Source organism: Chlorocebus sabaeus, chromosome 2 (genome assembly GCF_047675955.1).
Source record: "Chlorocebus sabaeus isolate Y175 chromosome 2, mChlSab1.0.hap1, whole genome shotgun sequence".
Taxonomy (NCBI): Eukaryota; Metazoa; Chordata; class Mammalia; order Primates; family Cercopithecidae; genus Chlorocebus; species Chlorocebus sabaeus.
In genome coordinates this window covers 55,485,794-55,498,460 of record NC_132905.1, presented here as the reverse complement: position 1 = coordinate 55,498,460, position 12,667 = coordinate 55,485,794, and the positions used below count along the sequence as shown (strand labels likewise).

Sequence of the window (12,667 nt, the reverse complement as noted above, 5' to 3'; positions counted from 1 at the left end):
CCACAGCCCAACCTGTAACTTAACCTTCCAGGCCCAGCAATTTACGGACTGCTGGGTACACAGGTGGTACATACTTTGTGTCTGGAGACCACCTGGCCCTGCCTGCCCTGGCTAGGGCTTCTGGGCACCTGTAGCAGCAGCTGGAGCTGAGCTGGAGCCTTTTGTGGGGCCTGTCCCAGGGCTGAGGTGATAATCCCCTCCTATTAACCACCAGCTGTTGCCAGGGCTCGGGCGGCCATTCCTGGAGTGGTTCTGATAGCCTCCCCGTGGACTGAGAGAGCCAGGTGTGCACAGTGCAGGGGTGCACCAGCAGCTGATGTGGGAGGCTGGCTGCCGAGTCGCATGAGGCCCCTTAGGGCTGAGATCCTCCTTCTGTGCCTGAGCTCTGGCCATGGGGGATCCTGGAAATTATACAGAGAGAAAAGCCTCGTCCAAGGACGCCACAGTTGACAGAGAGAACACTACATGTCTCTTTGCCAGATGGGTTTAATTTTAGGTGCCTGAGCCTCCCAGCGTGGGCGCAGAAGGGAGAGTTGTTTTGAAATTTGGAGTGTGAGGTGCATTCGCTGAGCTGCTGTGAGCTGCTTGAAGGCCGGCCATGCTGATTTATTTTGCTGTGCGTTACCCTGTGCCAGGCATGGTTCCAAGCATGTTGCAACTTAATCTTTCCAGCCAAGCTGTGAGAGGAACAGTGATCATCCCCATTTCGTAGGCAAGGAAACAGAGGCAAAGGAAGATTAAGCCGCTTGTCCAAGGACACAGGTAGGAAGGAGCTGAGCTGGGATTCGACTCCAGGCCACCTGGTCCCAGAGGCCTTGCTCTGACCTTGGTGCCCCACTGCCCAAGGACAGAGGTGACCTGCAGACTGGACGTGGCCTACAGATGTGTTTCTTCATCTGTGCATTCATAAATGAATGAATTCATTCATTCATTTGTTTTTTATTGAGTTAGCTGTCAGCAGTAAAGGTGAGAAGATAGCACTTAAAAATCTCATTTCCAGGCTCTTGGGCAGGCCTGTGGCTCTGAGGATTCTGGCTCAGATTCCCCAACGGGAGCCATCACCTGGAGGTGAAGTGCCATGCCCAGGGCCACCCAGCTTAGGAGAGGCCACCCCCCTGAGCCCAAGCCTATGTGGTTATTTGTCACACTACCTGTCCCATTCCTGCAGGGCCTGGCCCCTGGGTTGTTGCTGTGTCCCCTGCCAGACAGAGGTCTGGATTATCCATCAAAGTGAGACACTGGCCTGTGTCTCTGCTCTGGGGTCTCCTGCTCCCTGGTCTCTCCCCAGGCCTTCTGGCCTGTCCCTCTCTGTTATTTCAGACCCACCAAGATGGGCAAAGCATTAGCCACAGGAGCAAGTCCTCAGTGAGCCGAGCTGTTCCAGCATTCACTGCACCCTGGGCCTTTTGAAGTCCGTGATTTCACAGACTAGGTGTTGAGTCTGACAGACTTAGTTTAGTGTGTTACGATTTCACAGTTCAGAAGATTACTGGCGTCTTCAAGTATTTGCTGGAGTCCTAAGTGATGTGCCGGGCTCGCCTGTTAGTCTGTTATTTAATTGCAACTCATCTAAAGACCCAGAAATCCTGCCTCTGCTTCTGAGGGCTTTCCTTTTTTCTTTCAGTTGTGCTGCCCTTGATTTGGGAACAATTGAGACAGCACAGTTTTTACCTAAAATACTTAGTGAAAAATGTTTTGTGAAGTTATAGCTCTCTAAAAATAATATGAAAGGTAGTGTTTGTATGAGTGTGGCAAAGGCTGTGTAAGTTTCTGGGGGGCCATGAGGGATGGCAGAGGAAAGCGTTAAAATTTTGCTGTATGCAGCTTTGCGTTCGTTTCACTTGTTACAAGTTTTTTTCTGTTAAAATATCTAATAGAATGGAATTACATTAGAAAGTTTTAATGAGAATGCCACTCCGAGAACAGTCTCGGGAGCACTCTGTGGACGGAGCCTGCGAGGGGTGAGCATGTGGCCACGCAGACCCCTGTGCAGGAAGCGGCGTCCTAGAGCGCGGGCTCTCCAGCTGCCTTCTCCAGATGTTTCCCCACCCGGCAGTGCAGTAGAGGCCGTGGGGTCTGGAAGGGTGGTCTTTCAGGAGAGCGTTCAAAAGAGGCCAGAGCTCTTGGGTCACTCTGGAACCTCTGTAGGACCAGGGACTGCCAGGAATTCAGCAGGGGGCACTTTGGGCGTCCCCGGTTCTGGAAAGGAATAGGCCAGCCAGTCTAGGAGAAATAGAGTGTTAGCAACACACGTGTGAGCCATGGATGCGATGTGAATGTTTTTAGCCACATTTAAAAAGGCAAGCAAGAAACAAATGGACTGAATGTTAATGATATATTTTATTTGACCCAGTTTATCCAAAATGTTATTTCAACATACAGTCAATATATAAAATTATTACAGATACTTCACATTCTTTTTTTTCATACTAAATCTTCTGAATTCCATGTGTACTTTCCACTTGTGGCACATCTCGAGTCAGGCCAGCCACGTTACAGGTGCCCAGCAGCCACACGCGGCCGGTGCCCAGCACATCGGACGGCACAGAAGGAGACTCTTCTGAGTCAGGAGGGGAAAATGTCTTTGCAGCCAGCAGCTAGACGCTGCCTGAAGCAGCTGCCCTGCCCAGTCTGTAACTACAGAGGTGTCTTTGAAACAAGTGGCCTCTGTCTCCTGGAAAGTGCTGGCAGTAGACACGCACCTGCAGGCTGAGGGGGAAGACGGGAAGGCTGGGAACCGAAATGTGAACTAACACGGGGGTTTCTCCTGAGAGTGCGCCATGCATGCTTTTATTTTCTTTTGGCTTTTGGGTTAGAATTTTCTCTTGTGTGTGCATTAAAATTACTTTATATACGTACACATATTTCAGTAAAAAGAAGGTTGAAGGGGCATACTTCTGCCAGGACCTGTTTTCATGGCACCCATGAGCTCTTAGGCCTTTGGTGTCAGCGTGGTTATTTTTAATCTCCTGAGCCTCACCAGAGTAAGAAGTTATGAAATAAAGGTGCTCATAGCAACCAGCTCGCCCACATCCCACGTTCCCCTCATTAAGGTATTGTGCCAAATGCTTTGACTTGTAATGAAAATATTGTGACTAGTAAGTGAAAACATTGTGACAAGCCAGAGAATTGAGGGTTGCTATGGAAACCAGCCCTCTCCTTTGTCCTCCCGAGGTGGGCTCAGCTGAGGGGGCTGCTGTAGGCCGGTCCGCTCTCTGATTTGGCTCGTTTTTGGTGCTGTCATTCAGCTGCGGAAGAGTCCAGGCACTCAGGCGTCGCATCTTGGTTCACTCTTTCTTGCTTCCAAGGCTGCATTCAAGCCCCAGTGAGAGCAAAGCTGTGTGTGTGTGTGTGGGGGTGTGTGTGTGTGTGTGTGTGTGTGTGTGGGTGTGGCAGGGGTGGGAGGGGCTCGGCAGTTTCAGTTTTCAGAAGTGACGGTTAGTTGTTGGCAGATGGCTTCCTGTCCTCCAGGCAGTCACTCATGGACTGGCGAGTGGACAGGCCCATTGTATAGGAACCCAGCCAGCCTTCCCTCTCCCAAACCTGTCGCTGCCTAAGCTTCATCCAGGGAGCTAGAAATAGAGGGTTTGCACCTATTAGCGGGAGCAGCCTCTCCTTGCCTTCCGTGCCCCTCCCGTGGCTGCAGGAGTGTAGCTCTGGGTGTCTATGTGTGATGGACAGTGGATTTGCTGCCCAGTCAGGTCCCACAAGGCCACAGAGCTCAGTCATGGCCAGTGGGGAGAACCTTGGTGAGCCATGCAGGCCGAGAACAGGACCAGTGCATCTGTGAGAAAAAAGGAAGGGAGAAAAGCCCATGGGAAAAGTACGCCTTGCTTAATTTTGTTCCAGGCCAATCTTGATGGTAGAAATAAAAAAAAGAGGAGCTCTGCTTCCACCCCAGCTTGGGACTTCTATGGGCGAGTTAGGACGGTGCAGGGACCCATTGTTGAGTCAGTTTCTCAGTGTCCTGAAAGAGCAGGAGACACTGGAGCAGACTCGCCATGCTCAGCCTGCCGACCCCAGGCAGTCAGAGAGCTCTTCTTGGCTGTGACCGGAACCTTCTTGGTGTGATGGGCTTTGCGGCCGTGTGTGTTGTGGCATACGCCTAAGTCTCAGCTCCTTCCCTCTCGCTGCACAGGGCCCCCAGATGCCGATGGCCCTCTCTACCTCCCCTACAAGACGCTGGTCTCCACGGTTGGGAGCATGGTGTTCAACGAGGGCGAAGCCCAGCGGCTCATCGAGATCCTGTCTGAGAAGGCTGGCATCATTCAGGACACCTGGCACAAGGTGGGCCCACCCTCCTGCTGGCCACACTCAGAGGCCACTGCAGCTGGCTAGGGTGGTTTTGCCCTTCCCCGTGCCTCTCCCCTCAGGGGCCAGTGAGCTGCAGTGGTTACCTGGGTTCTGGGGCCCCATGCCTCCCACCACCCTGAGATGCCCGTCAGGATGGCCACACGCACCCTGCCATGCCATAGAGAGAACATTCATAAAACAGCCTCCGCTTCTTTTTCTTGGCAGAATTCTGCCACCCTGAGGGATCGCTTGCAGGTGCTTGGTCTTCTGTCAAGCCACCCATGGCCCGGCTCCTGAGATGATTAGGGCCGGGGCAGGGCTCTGTATTGCAGGGGATCTAGGGAGCTGGGGCCTAGCCAGTTTGTGGCCACAGCTCAGGGTGTAGAAAGGAAGGTATAGGGACACACTGTGTGGGGCCCTGTGAGGTTCCCCCGCCCAGAAGTGCCCCTGGTTTCCCTCGTGCTGCCAGGGGCAGGTTCAGAGGCTAAGAGCTCTGAGCTGTCTTGTGCCTCTGGCCAAGAGCTGTCCCCAAGAAGTGCTGCATGGCACATTCCTTCACTGGAGTCAGAGTTCAGGATAACTTTGCTGGAGAATTCAGTGGTTAGAGATGCTCAGGTGTGTCCTGAGGCCAGCGGGGTCACTCCCTTCCTGGCCATACACATCCTGCACAGTCTGAGTGGCACTGAGAGCTTGTCACTTGTCACTGGGGGCTCTACTGGGTATGAGTGGCTATAGGAGATCAAGATGACCAGGGAGAGGCCTGGCTCTGCTCAGGCCACTGTCCCCAGAGTACCCGGCCCCCATGCTGCAGCCAGAGGCCTACAGGCTGCACGCCCGGCTCGGGGAGGCTCCAGGCCAGAAATGGTGGCCAGCCACCCCTCAGAGGAGCTGGCAAGACCACACTCCTAAACGCCACTCCAGGGTTCCAAAGCCTTTGGCCTTGACAGTTCCAACACACACTGGCCCTGGGGCCCCGGCAGGCTGATGGCTGAGGCAGGGCGCCTTTCCCCACAAGTATCTGGAGTCCCAGTGGAACCCTTGACTCAAAGCCCCTGCTCCACTTCATCAAGACCTCGGGCCTCTGCTCTTGTCCAGGGTCGGGGGACGAGCCAAGTCCCATTTGTCCCCTCTGTTAACGCATCTCTGGGTACTTCTAGGCCACTCAGAAGGGTGACCCTGTGGCGATTCTGAAACGCCAGCTGGAAGAGAAGGAAAAACTGCTGGCCACAGAGCAGGAAGACGCGGCTGTCGCCAAGAGCAAACTGAGGGAGCTCAACAAGGTACAGCCCAAGTGGGCTCAGAGATGGCTTGTCCTCCCCCATCCTCTGAGGACCCCCCGCCCCATTCACAGTGTATCCAGGGCTCTGAGATGCTCAGGCCTGCCTGGAACATAGCTGGCTGTCAGGCCACTGAGTAGGGACTGCTGCTTATCTACTGCCTAAAGAGCCAAGGGCCGGTGGCTCACCCTTGGCAGTGCTCGTGGCTCTACGAGGTGGTGGCTTCCTTCGTGGCTGTAAGAATGCAGGGAAGTGAAGCAAGGGCTTGGAAGTTAAGCAGCGCCAGTTTGTGATGGGGATGGACCAGACCTGGCTTTCACTAGACAGGTCCTACAGTCACAGGCCGGCTTTCTAGGGGCTCTGCCTGGAAAGGAGGGTGCCCACAGTAGATTCAAGGTTGTTTTCTTGAGAATTGTGCAAAACCTTTTGGGGAGGGAGCTGGAGGGGCTGCTCTTCTCCCTTTTGCTGATGTCAGAGGAGGAATGTGCAGGGAAACCCTGGCTCCCCGCATCAGCGGATGGCGTGGCAGGTAGCATGTGCACTCTGAACGGCAATCGGTGGTGGGTTGGTGCTGCCGTAGGACGGGGCTGATGGCACGTTGAGATTGTGTTGTGATCCATGGCATAGGGGCTGCTCTTCCCACCGCAGAATTCACCAGTGTCTTTCCCCACCTCTCTGCTTCTGAGGGTGGGCCCTGGTGCCCCAACCTTCCTGGAGGAAGGGCAGGGTGAGGGACCCCCTAGCCCTCTGGGACTGGTCAGGCCTTGTTGAAAGCCATCTTTGCCCCATGCAGCACCACAGGCGTGCTCTTGTTCTCTCCCTGCCTCCCTGCCTTCTCTGTCCCGGGCAGCGGGTGCAGAGAGAGGGCCTCGATGGTAGGTTGTCCGACAGTATCTGGGCTACAGCCCTTCCTCTGGGTGCCTTTGTCTGCTCGAGCACAGAGAATTGGACGTAAGGCAGCCTTACTTTTTGTCGCAAATTCAGGGTCACAGCTCTGAGCCAGATGGGAAGTTCACTGGGTGGAGGGACGGGCAGGACCAGAAGACACACCTTAGATGGCCACTCTTTGATGCTGCTCGCAACCCCGCTGGGGTGGTAGAATATCTCCCTGACTGCACGCTCAGGGCAGCCTGGGGTCCTCATTCAGTACCCAGCCTCCTCGGAGACCACTGGCCTTGGCTTTTAGGTGAGGGGAAGGTTAACGGTGCATGGCCTCCCTCCCACCCACGCCCTCCTCCCTAGGCCGGAAGAAGTCCTCTTGGGCTCCCAAATGCTGATCTGTGAGGACCCCCATCAGGCTCTGCCAGTGGCCCCTCATCTTCAGACCTAACTCTGCCTCTCAAGCCCCGGCTCAGCCACTCACCCTGCCTCTAGCCTCACCTCTTCCCTTTCCCTACCTGTGCCCAGACGTGCTGCGCCCTTTCTTGCCTCCTCTGGGGCTCTCCTCTTGCTCTTCCCTTGGCCTCTAATGCCCTTTCCCTGCTTAGATGTCTGGACATTGTCTTCTTACTCTGGCAGACTCAGTTTGGTCTCCCTCCCTCAGGAGCCTTCTGGAGCTCCTGTGTTCTGTTCTGCGCAGAGGTCATTGGTACAGTTAGGCATCACCTGGCTGCATCTGGCTCCTGTCAGCCCTCGAGCCTGGCGGGGCAGACGCGCTCTGGCGGTCTTGCCTGGCTCAGCCTAGCAGGCCGCCAGTGAACAAGTGGCCACCGACGGCCGCAGCTGAGGGGAAGCCTGGAAGCATTTCTGAGTATTTTACGTTGTCTTCTTGTAAATAGTAAAATGTTTGTAGTTGATGCCTTTGGCTGTTTCTCTTCCCTGTGCTGGTGCTCTCCGTTGAGAGTCTTGAGCAGAGCCGATGTGTTTACCTCATTCTTTTTTTTTTTTTTTTTGAGATGGAGTTTCACTCCAGGCTGGAGTGCAATAGCACAATCTTGGCTCACTGCAACCTTCGCCTCCTGGGTTCAAGCAATTCTTCTGCCTCAGCCTCCCGAGTAGCTGGGATTATAGGCTTGCACCACCACACCCAGCTAATTTTGTATTTTTAGTAGAGACAGGGTTTCTCCATGTTGGTTGGGCTGGTCTCGAACTCCTGACCTCAGGTAATCTGCCTGCCTTGGCCTCCCAAAGTGCTGGGATTTTGGGACTGTGAACCATCGTCCCTGGCCTGTTTACGTCATTCTTATGGTAACCCTGCCACTGCCCAGCACTGCTGAGGGAAATGATCCGAGGCAGTAAATTCCTGAGAGTATGGCAGTTCCTCTTACCTTAATCCCCCTCAGGAGCTGGGGAGATGGATGGAACCTATATTTCTTGTTCCAGTCCCTTCGACATGTTTTCTTTGTCCTTGTAGAGAAGTTTTTATGGTTGAAAAGAGTTTTCATTAATTCTGTTTCTTGGGTTCTGATGCTGAAGGCATGACCTGGACATACTTGAGAAAGAACATTTGGATCATCTGCCGTATCCAGGTCTCCCAAATGTGCAAAATCCCAGCAGAATTGGGTTCAAGGACCAGTCCAGACACTGTCTGCAGGAGTTGATGGGCTCAGACGCCCCTGAGAAGTCTGTCCTGGCTATCTGAGAATCTTTGGGGGGTTTGGGGAGTCCAGGCAGAGCTCCAGTGATGTAACCAAGAAGGCACAACTTTCTGGAAAAACGTTCCAGCTGTCATCTTCCCGGGCAGCAGAACCTCTGTCCTGAAGCCACGCCTCAGACTGGCCCCATCCTGGGCTTGGTCTCATGTTCTGGCTTTAGGGCCCAGAAGGAGATGGGGCTGTGAATCAGAAGAAGCCCCAAGGCCCTCTGGGACCCACACAGAGTGTACCTGGGGGTGGGGTCATGGGAGGAGTTCCTGTTACCAGGCCTTCTTGGTGGAGGTTACTTCCTTGCTTGGCTGGGGAAGCGGGTTGGAGGGCTCTCTGCAGTCCTCAAAGCTTACCCCATGAGGAGCCCCACTACTCCTAGGGAACAGAGCCCGGAAGAAGCTGGGACAGAGTTACTAGCCGATGCTAGTGATGGTGCGATGCCTTGTCTTCTTGTGCACCGGACCCTTCCACCACCATCAAGAATGCTTTTCAAGAACATAAATCAGACTCTTGCAACTGAATTAAGAATTTGACAAGCAGAAGGAACCCTGGCACTCTGAGCTCTTTGAAGAAAAAGAAACCATAAAAAAAGAAAAAAGAAAAAGAGAAAAGAAACCATAGAGAACTAAACAGCTGCACTGAGGACAAGTGACTTTTCTGTGCTCTTTAAAAAGCCCAGAGGCAAAGGAGGGGGGGAAATGCCATTGAATCCCGGCGGCCTTGGGACCCTGACCCCCAGGAGATAGGGGTCTGCAGACCCTGAGCGGGATGGACCTTGGAACTGCACGAGGCCTGCCTAGGGCTGGGAAGGGTGTCTCCAGGTGGCAGAGGAGGGCTGAGGATGACCCGAGTGTGGCTTCCCAACCTGCCATCCATGTGGCTGTGGGAATGCCTGGTCTCTCTGAGCGTTGGTTTCTTCGCGAGACTGGACCATCTACTTGGAAGGGCTGTTGTGTGGAAAACCTAGCAAAGACAGCGGCCTCCTCTCTGCTGGTGTTTGGAGGCTTCCAGCCATCCCCACCACACCCATCTGCCAGCAGTGGGCCGGTGGGGCTGTGCATGTTAGAGGAGGAAGTGCGGAGGGGTCCTGGAATCACTGCTGAGCTGTCCTCGCTTTCCCCAGGGGCTTCCCGACCCACACAGAGGGGCAGGTGTCCTCATTCTTCTCCTTTCTGGGAACCCCTTGTTCTTGTACAGTCCTAGGTTCAGGCCCCACCCTTGCCTCTTAGAGCTGCTCCCCAGCCTTGGAAAAGTGTGTCGTCTCCAAGGCTCTGTGACCTCAGCTTGGATGGGGATTGTAATCCTCATCTTCCAGAGAGAATTAAATGGGACAGTGCTGGGGCTCAGTGTCAGCTTCTCCCGCCCCCTACTTCTGTAGCTAATCAGTGAAGCAGACCTGCAGGCTCGTGTGGGCCTCTCACCCCGGGCAGAGCCAAAAAGATGATGTCTTTGAAAAGTGAGGCCAAGGATCCCAGGAGGTCCCAGAGAGTGCCAGGAGCATGGAACAGCACCAGCACCCAGTGGCTCCGCCTCAGGGTTCTTTCCCATCTCAGGCAAGAGGGACACTCTGGCCTTTGGGACGGGCCTCCCTACAGCCCTGGTCTGGGGAGGGGGCTGACCCACTCCTGACCCACTGCCCAGGTCAGAGCAGCCTTGACGCTCGTGGGACGCTTGTGCCCTGGTGGCCCAGGCCTGCTGTGTTTGTGTGTATTCACACCACATCGGTGCTGGACTGTCCATTCCTGCTAGACAGGGAACACCCACCTCCCCTCAGGGGCTCATTGTGTCAACCCTTCCTTCAATTGTTATCCTGCCTCCCTGTGACTTCTGGTTGAGCCATCCCTCCGGGAGGACACGGACCATGGCCAGCCTTCCCATCCTGCTCTGTGCCTGCCTGAGACACCAGACCCCCCAGACTTGGCATCCATGTTCATCTGTGGGTATCTGGCACTGATCGGAGCCGATGTCCCCCTGGATGGAGGACAGAGCGACTGCCTGCAGAGACCCATGCCCTACCCCAGCCACGGCGGAGTGGGCAGCTGGCCCCACCCCCACCCTAGCCATCAGGGCTTGCCGCCTTTCAGTCCTGACGAAGGCACTTGAGGAGAAGCAGGTGTCCCAGGGGACTGGATATTGGTGACTGAGTCAAGCCGGGGTGTTGTCATCACAGCAGGGCCGAGCCAGTGCCCTGGAGAGCCAGGGACAGTACCGCGTGTCTCTGCTGTTCCTGCTGCGTGTGCCACCTCCACTGTGGCCCAGGCCTGACTTGGAGCCCACAACCGACCAGGGCCAGCAGGGTTTCCAGGGATCCCTTGTCTGTTGGTACTCCCGCTGCTGCTGGCTTGAGTCTGTCTGAGAACCCGGCCAGCAGGAGGGGTCTGTGCTCTGCTGTCCAACCTCCCAGCCCGGGTGATGCTCTTGCTCCTTTCTGATAGGCTCCTGCCCCTGCAAGGCTCACCGGCCCCTCTCTCTGCTACTTTCCCTCCAGGAGATGGCAGCGGAAAAGGCCAAAGCGGCAGCCGGGGAGGCCAAAGTGAAAAAGCAGCTGGTGGCCCGGGAGCAGGAGATCACGGCTGTGCAGGCACGCATGCAGGCCAGCTACCGGGAGCACGTGAAGGAGGTGCAGCAGCTGCAGGGCAAGGTAGGCAGTGGCTGGCGGGGGCATGGGATGGGACAGGACCCAGTCCCGGTCCAGGACGGAGGGAACCAGAGAGGCCCAAAGGGCGAGGCATGAAGAGGGGGTTGAGGTTGCCCACAGGGGTCTGTGAGGTCTGGTCAGGTTTAGGGGTCCAGGGGCTGTTGCATTTGGCTGGACAGTGTCTGGCAGCCCACTGTGTGTCTGTAATGTTAATAGCCAGGGAGGTATGAAATACATTTGAAAGAACACTTTTCCAAAGAGCCTCGTCTCAAATGGCCAGCCCTGTTTCCCTACCTCCTGGGTGTCTGTGAAGTTGTCACCTTTCACGTGAACCTGGAGAAATGCTGGCTCTGTCTTCTTTCCACACGGTTGGGAGGATCCCATTAATACCAGAGGCCTGAAAATCGCACAGCTCCAGCATGGGGCTCCAGGCCAGCACTGGGGGGCTGCCCAGACTGGCCCCGTAATCAAAGCCTGATCCCTGCCTTCTGAAACCTACCCCCTGCTCATAGTGGGCTGCAACCTCCTCTCTGCTGCATGTCTCAGGACGTGCCGGAGGTCAGAGGGCAGGAAACGAGGCTTCCTAAGGGGGGTTAGAGGCTGTGGCGATGTACTTTGTCTTAGAACAGTCAACCATGTGACCTTGGAGGCAGATGTTCATGGCGCGTGTCAGAGACCCTGGCCTGAGTATTCAGTCTCGGGCAGGCCATGAGCAGTGGGGAGGGAGAGAGGCGCTTCGCTGGGTGCGGGGGGTCATGCTTGGCCTTGAGCCCCTGATGGTGGAGCCTTGCCATTTTTAGGCCTCTTGTTTTATGGGATCCTCTCAACCTCCAGGTGGAAAAGGTAGAGCCTTCTGGGGGTTTTCTTTTGTGGGCTGTGTCTTCACTAACCATGGCTCAGAAGTCAGTTCTGTGTATGAGGCCGAGCTGCCTCTGATGCCCTCGCCCGTGACTTTCCAGATCCGGACTCTTCAGGAGCAGCTGGAGAATGGCCCCAACACGCAGCTGGCCCGCCTGCAGCAGGAGAACTCCATCCTGCGGGATGCCTTGAACCAGGCCACAAGCCAGGTGGAGAGCAAGTAAGCTGAGCTTCCTGCCTCAGCACCTTCCCAAGGGCTCTGAACGAGGAAGGCTTCATGAGGCTGCGGCCAGGGCAGCTGGCGCGAGAGCCAGGCATGGGCCCTACATGTATGCAGAGCCGTCCTGACCCTCCGTCTCCTGTCTGGGTTATGGGCCCCTGAGTCTTCCAACAGGTGGCCCAGCGTCCCTGCGGTGGCTGGTGGTGGGCCTTGACTGTGCCCTGGAGCACGGCCTCCTCCTCTGCAGCACCCTTGCTTCAGATGCGCTGGTACTAGGGAGGGTTTCCAGCACGCAGGCCCCAGCTGCCTAGCGGGGTTCTCATTTCAGTGTTTTCTCTGAGTCACTGAAGCACTGGAGCCCATAGCAAGTGGGCCGGAGGGTGCACTTCCCCTCCAGAGTTAAGTACAGCTACACTTCTGCTTCCCTGATTAGAGCGTTACCACCTCAGTGGCGGCCCTCAGGAAACCCACTGCAGCGTCTTTTGTTGCACATTTCTTTGCCTTCTCTGGGCCCAGAGTGTCCTGCAGGGACTTGGCAGAGCTCTGTGTTATCCCCAGAGCCTCTGCTCTCACCAAGACAGGGGCTGAGCACAGCAGAGTGCGCCGGCAGCACCCTTAATCCTTATGCTGGGAGTCAGGTTGGGGGAAGTCCAGTGTGGGAGCTGGGCAGGGAGGGGAGCCGGGCCAAGTGTCTGTTTTGACTGTGGCTCCCTCTGGTGTGGAGTGAGATCCAGCAGCCACCTTCCCCTCTGCCTGTCCCCTCTGGGTCCCCTTCTTGAGCCATCGGCTGGTTGGA

At 55.7% G+C, this 12,667-nt stretch overlaps 1 protein-coding gene across 5 annotated transcripts in view; it reads left to right on the top strand.

Annotated features, from left to right (window-relative positions):
• The window catches only part of RRBP1 (ribosome binding protein 1), a 68,673-nt gene that overhangs the window by 35,028 nt on the left and 20,978 nt on the right, over positions 1 to 12,667 (top strand). For all 5 annotated transcript variants that reach the window (XM_073008528.1, XM_073008527.1, XM_073008523.1 and 2 more), the window contains 4 exons: positions 4,139 to 4,287; positions 5,451 to 5,573; positions 10,644 to 10,796; positions 11,753 to 11,871. In XM_073008528.1, the coding sequence (XP_072864629.1) occupies positions 4,139 to 4,287; positions 5,451 to 5,573; positions 10,644 to 10,796; positions 11,753 to 11,871 (544 nt within the window). The remainder of the gene's footprint in view (positions 1 to 4,138; positions 4,288 to 5,450; positions 5,574 to 10,643; positions 10,797 to 11,752; positions 11,872 to 12,667) is intronic.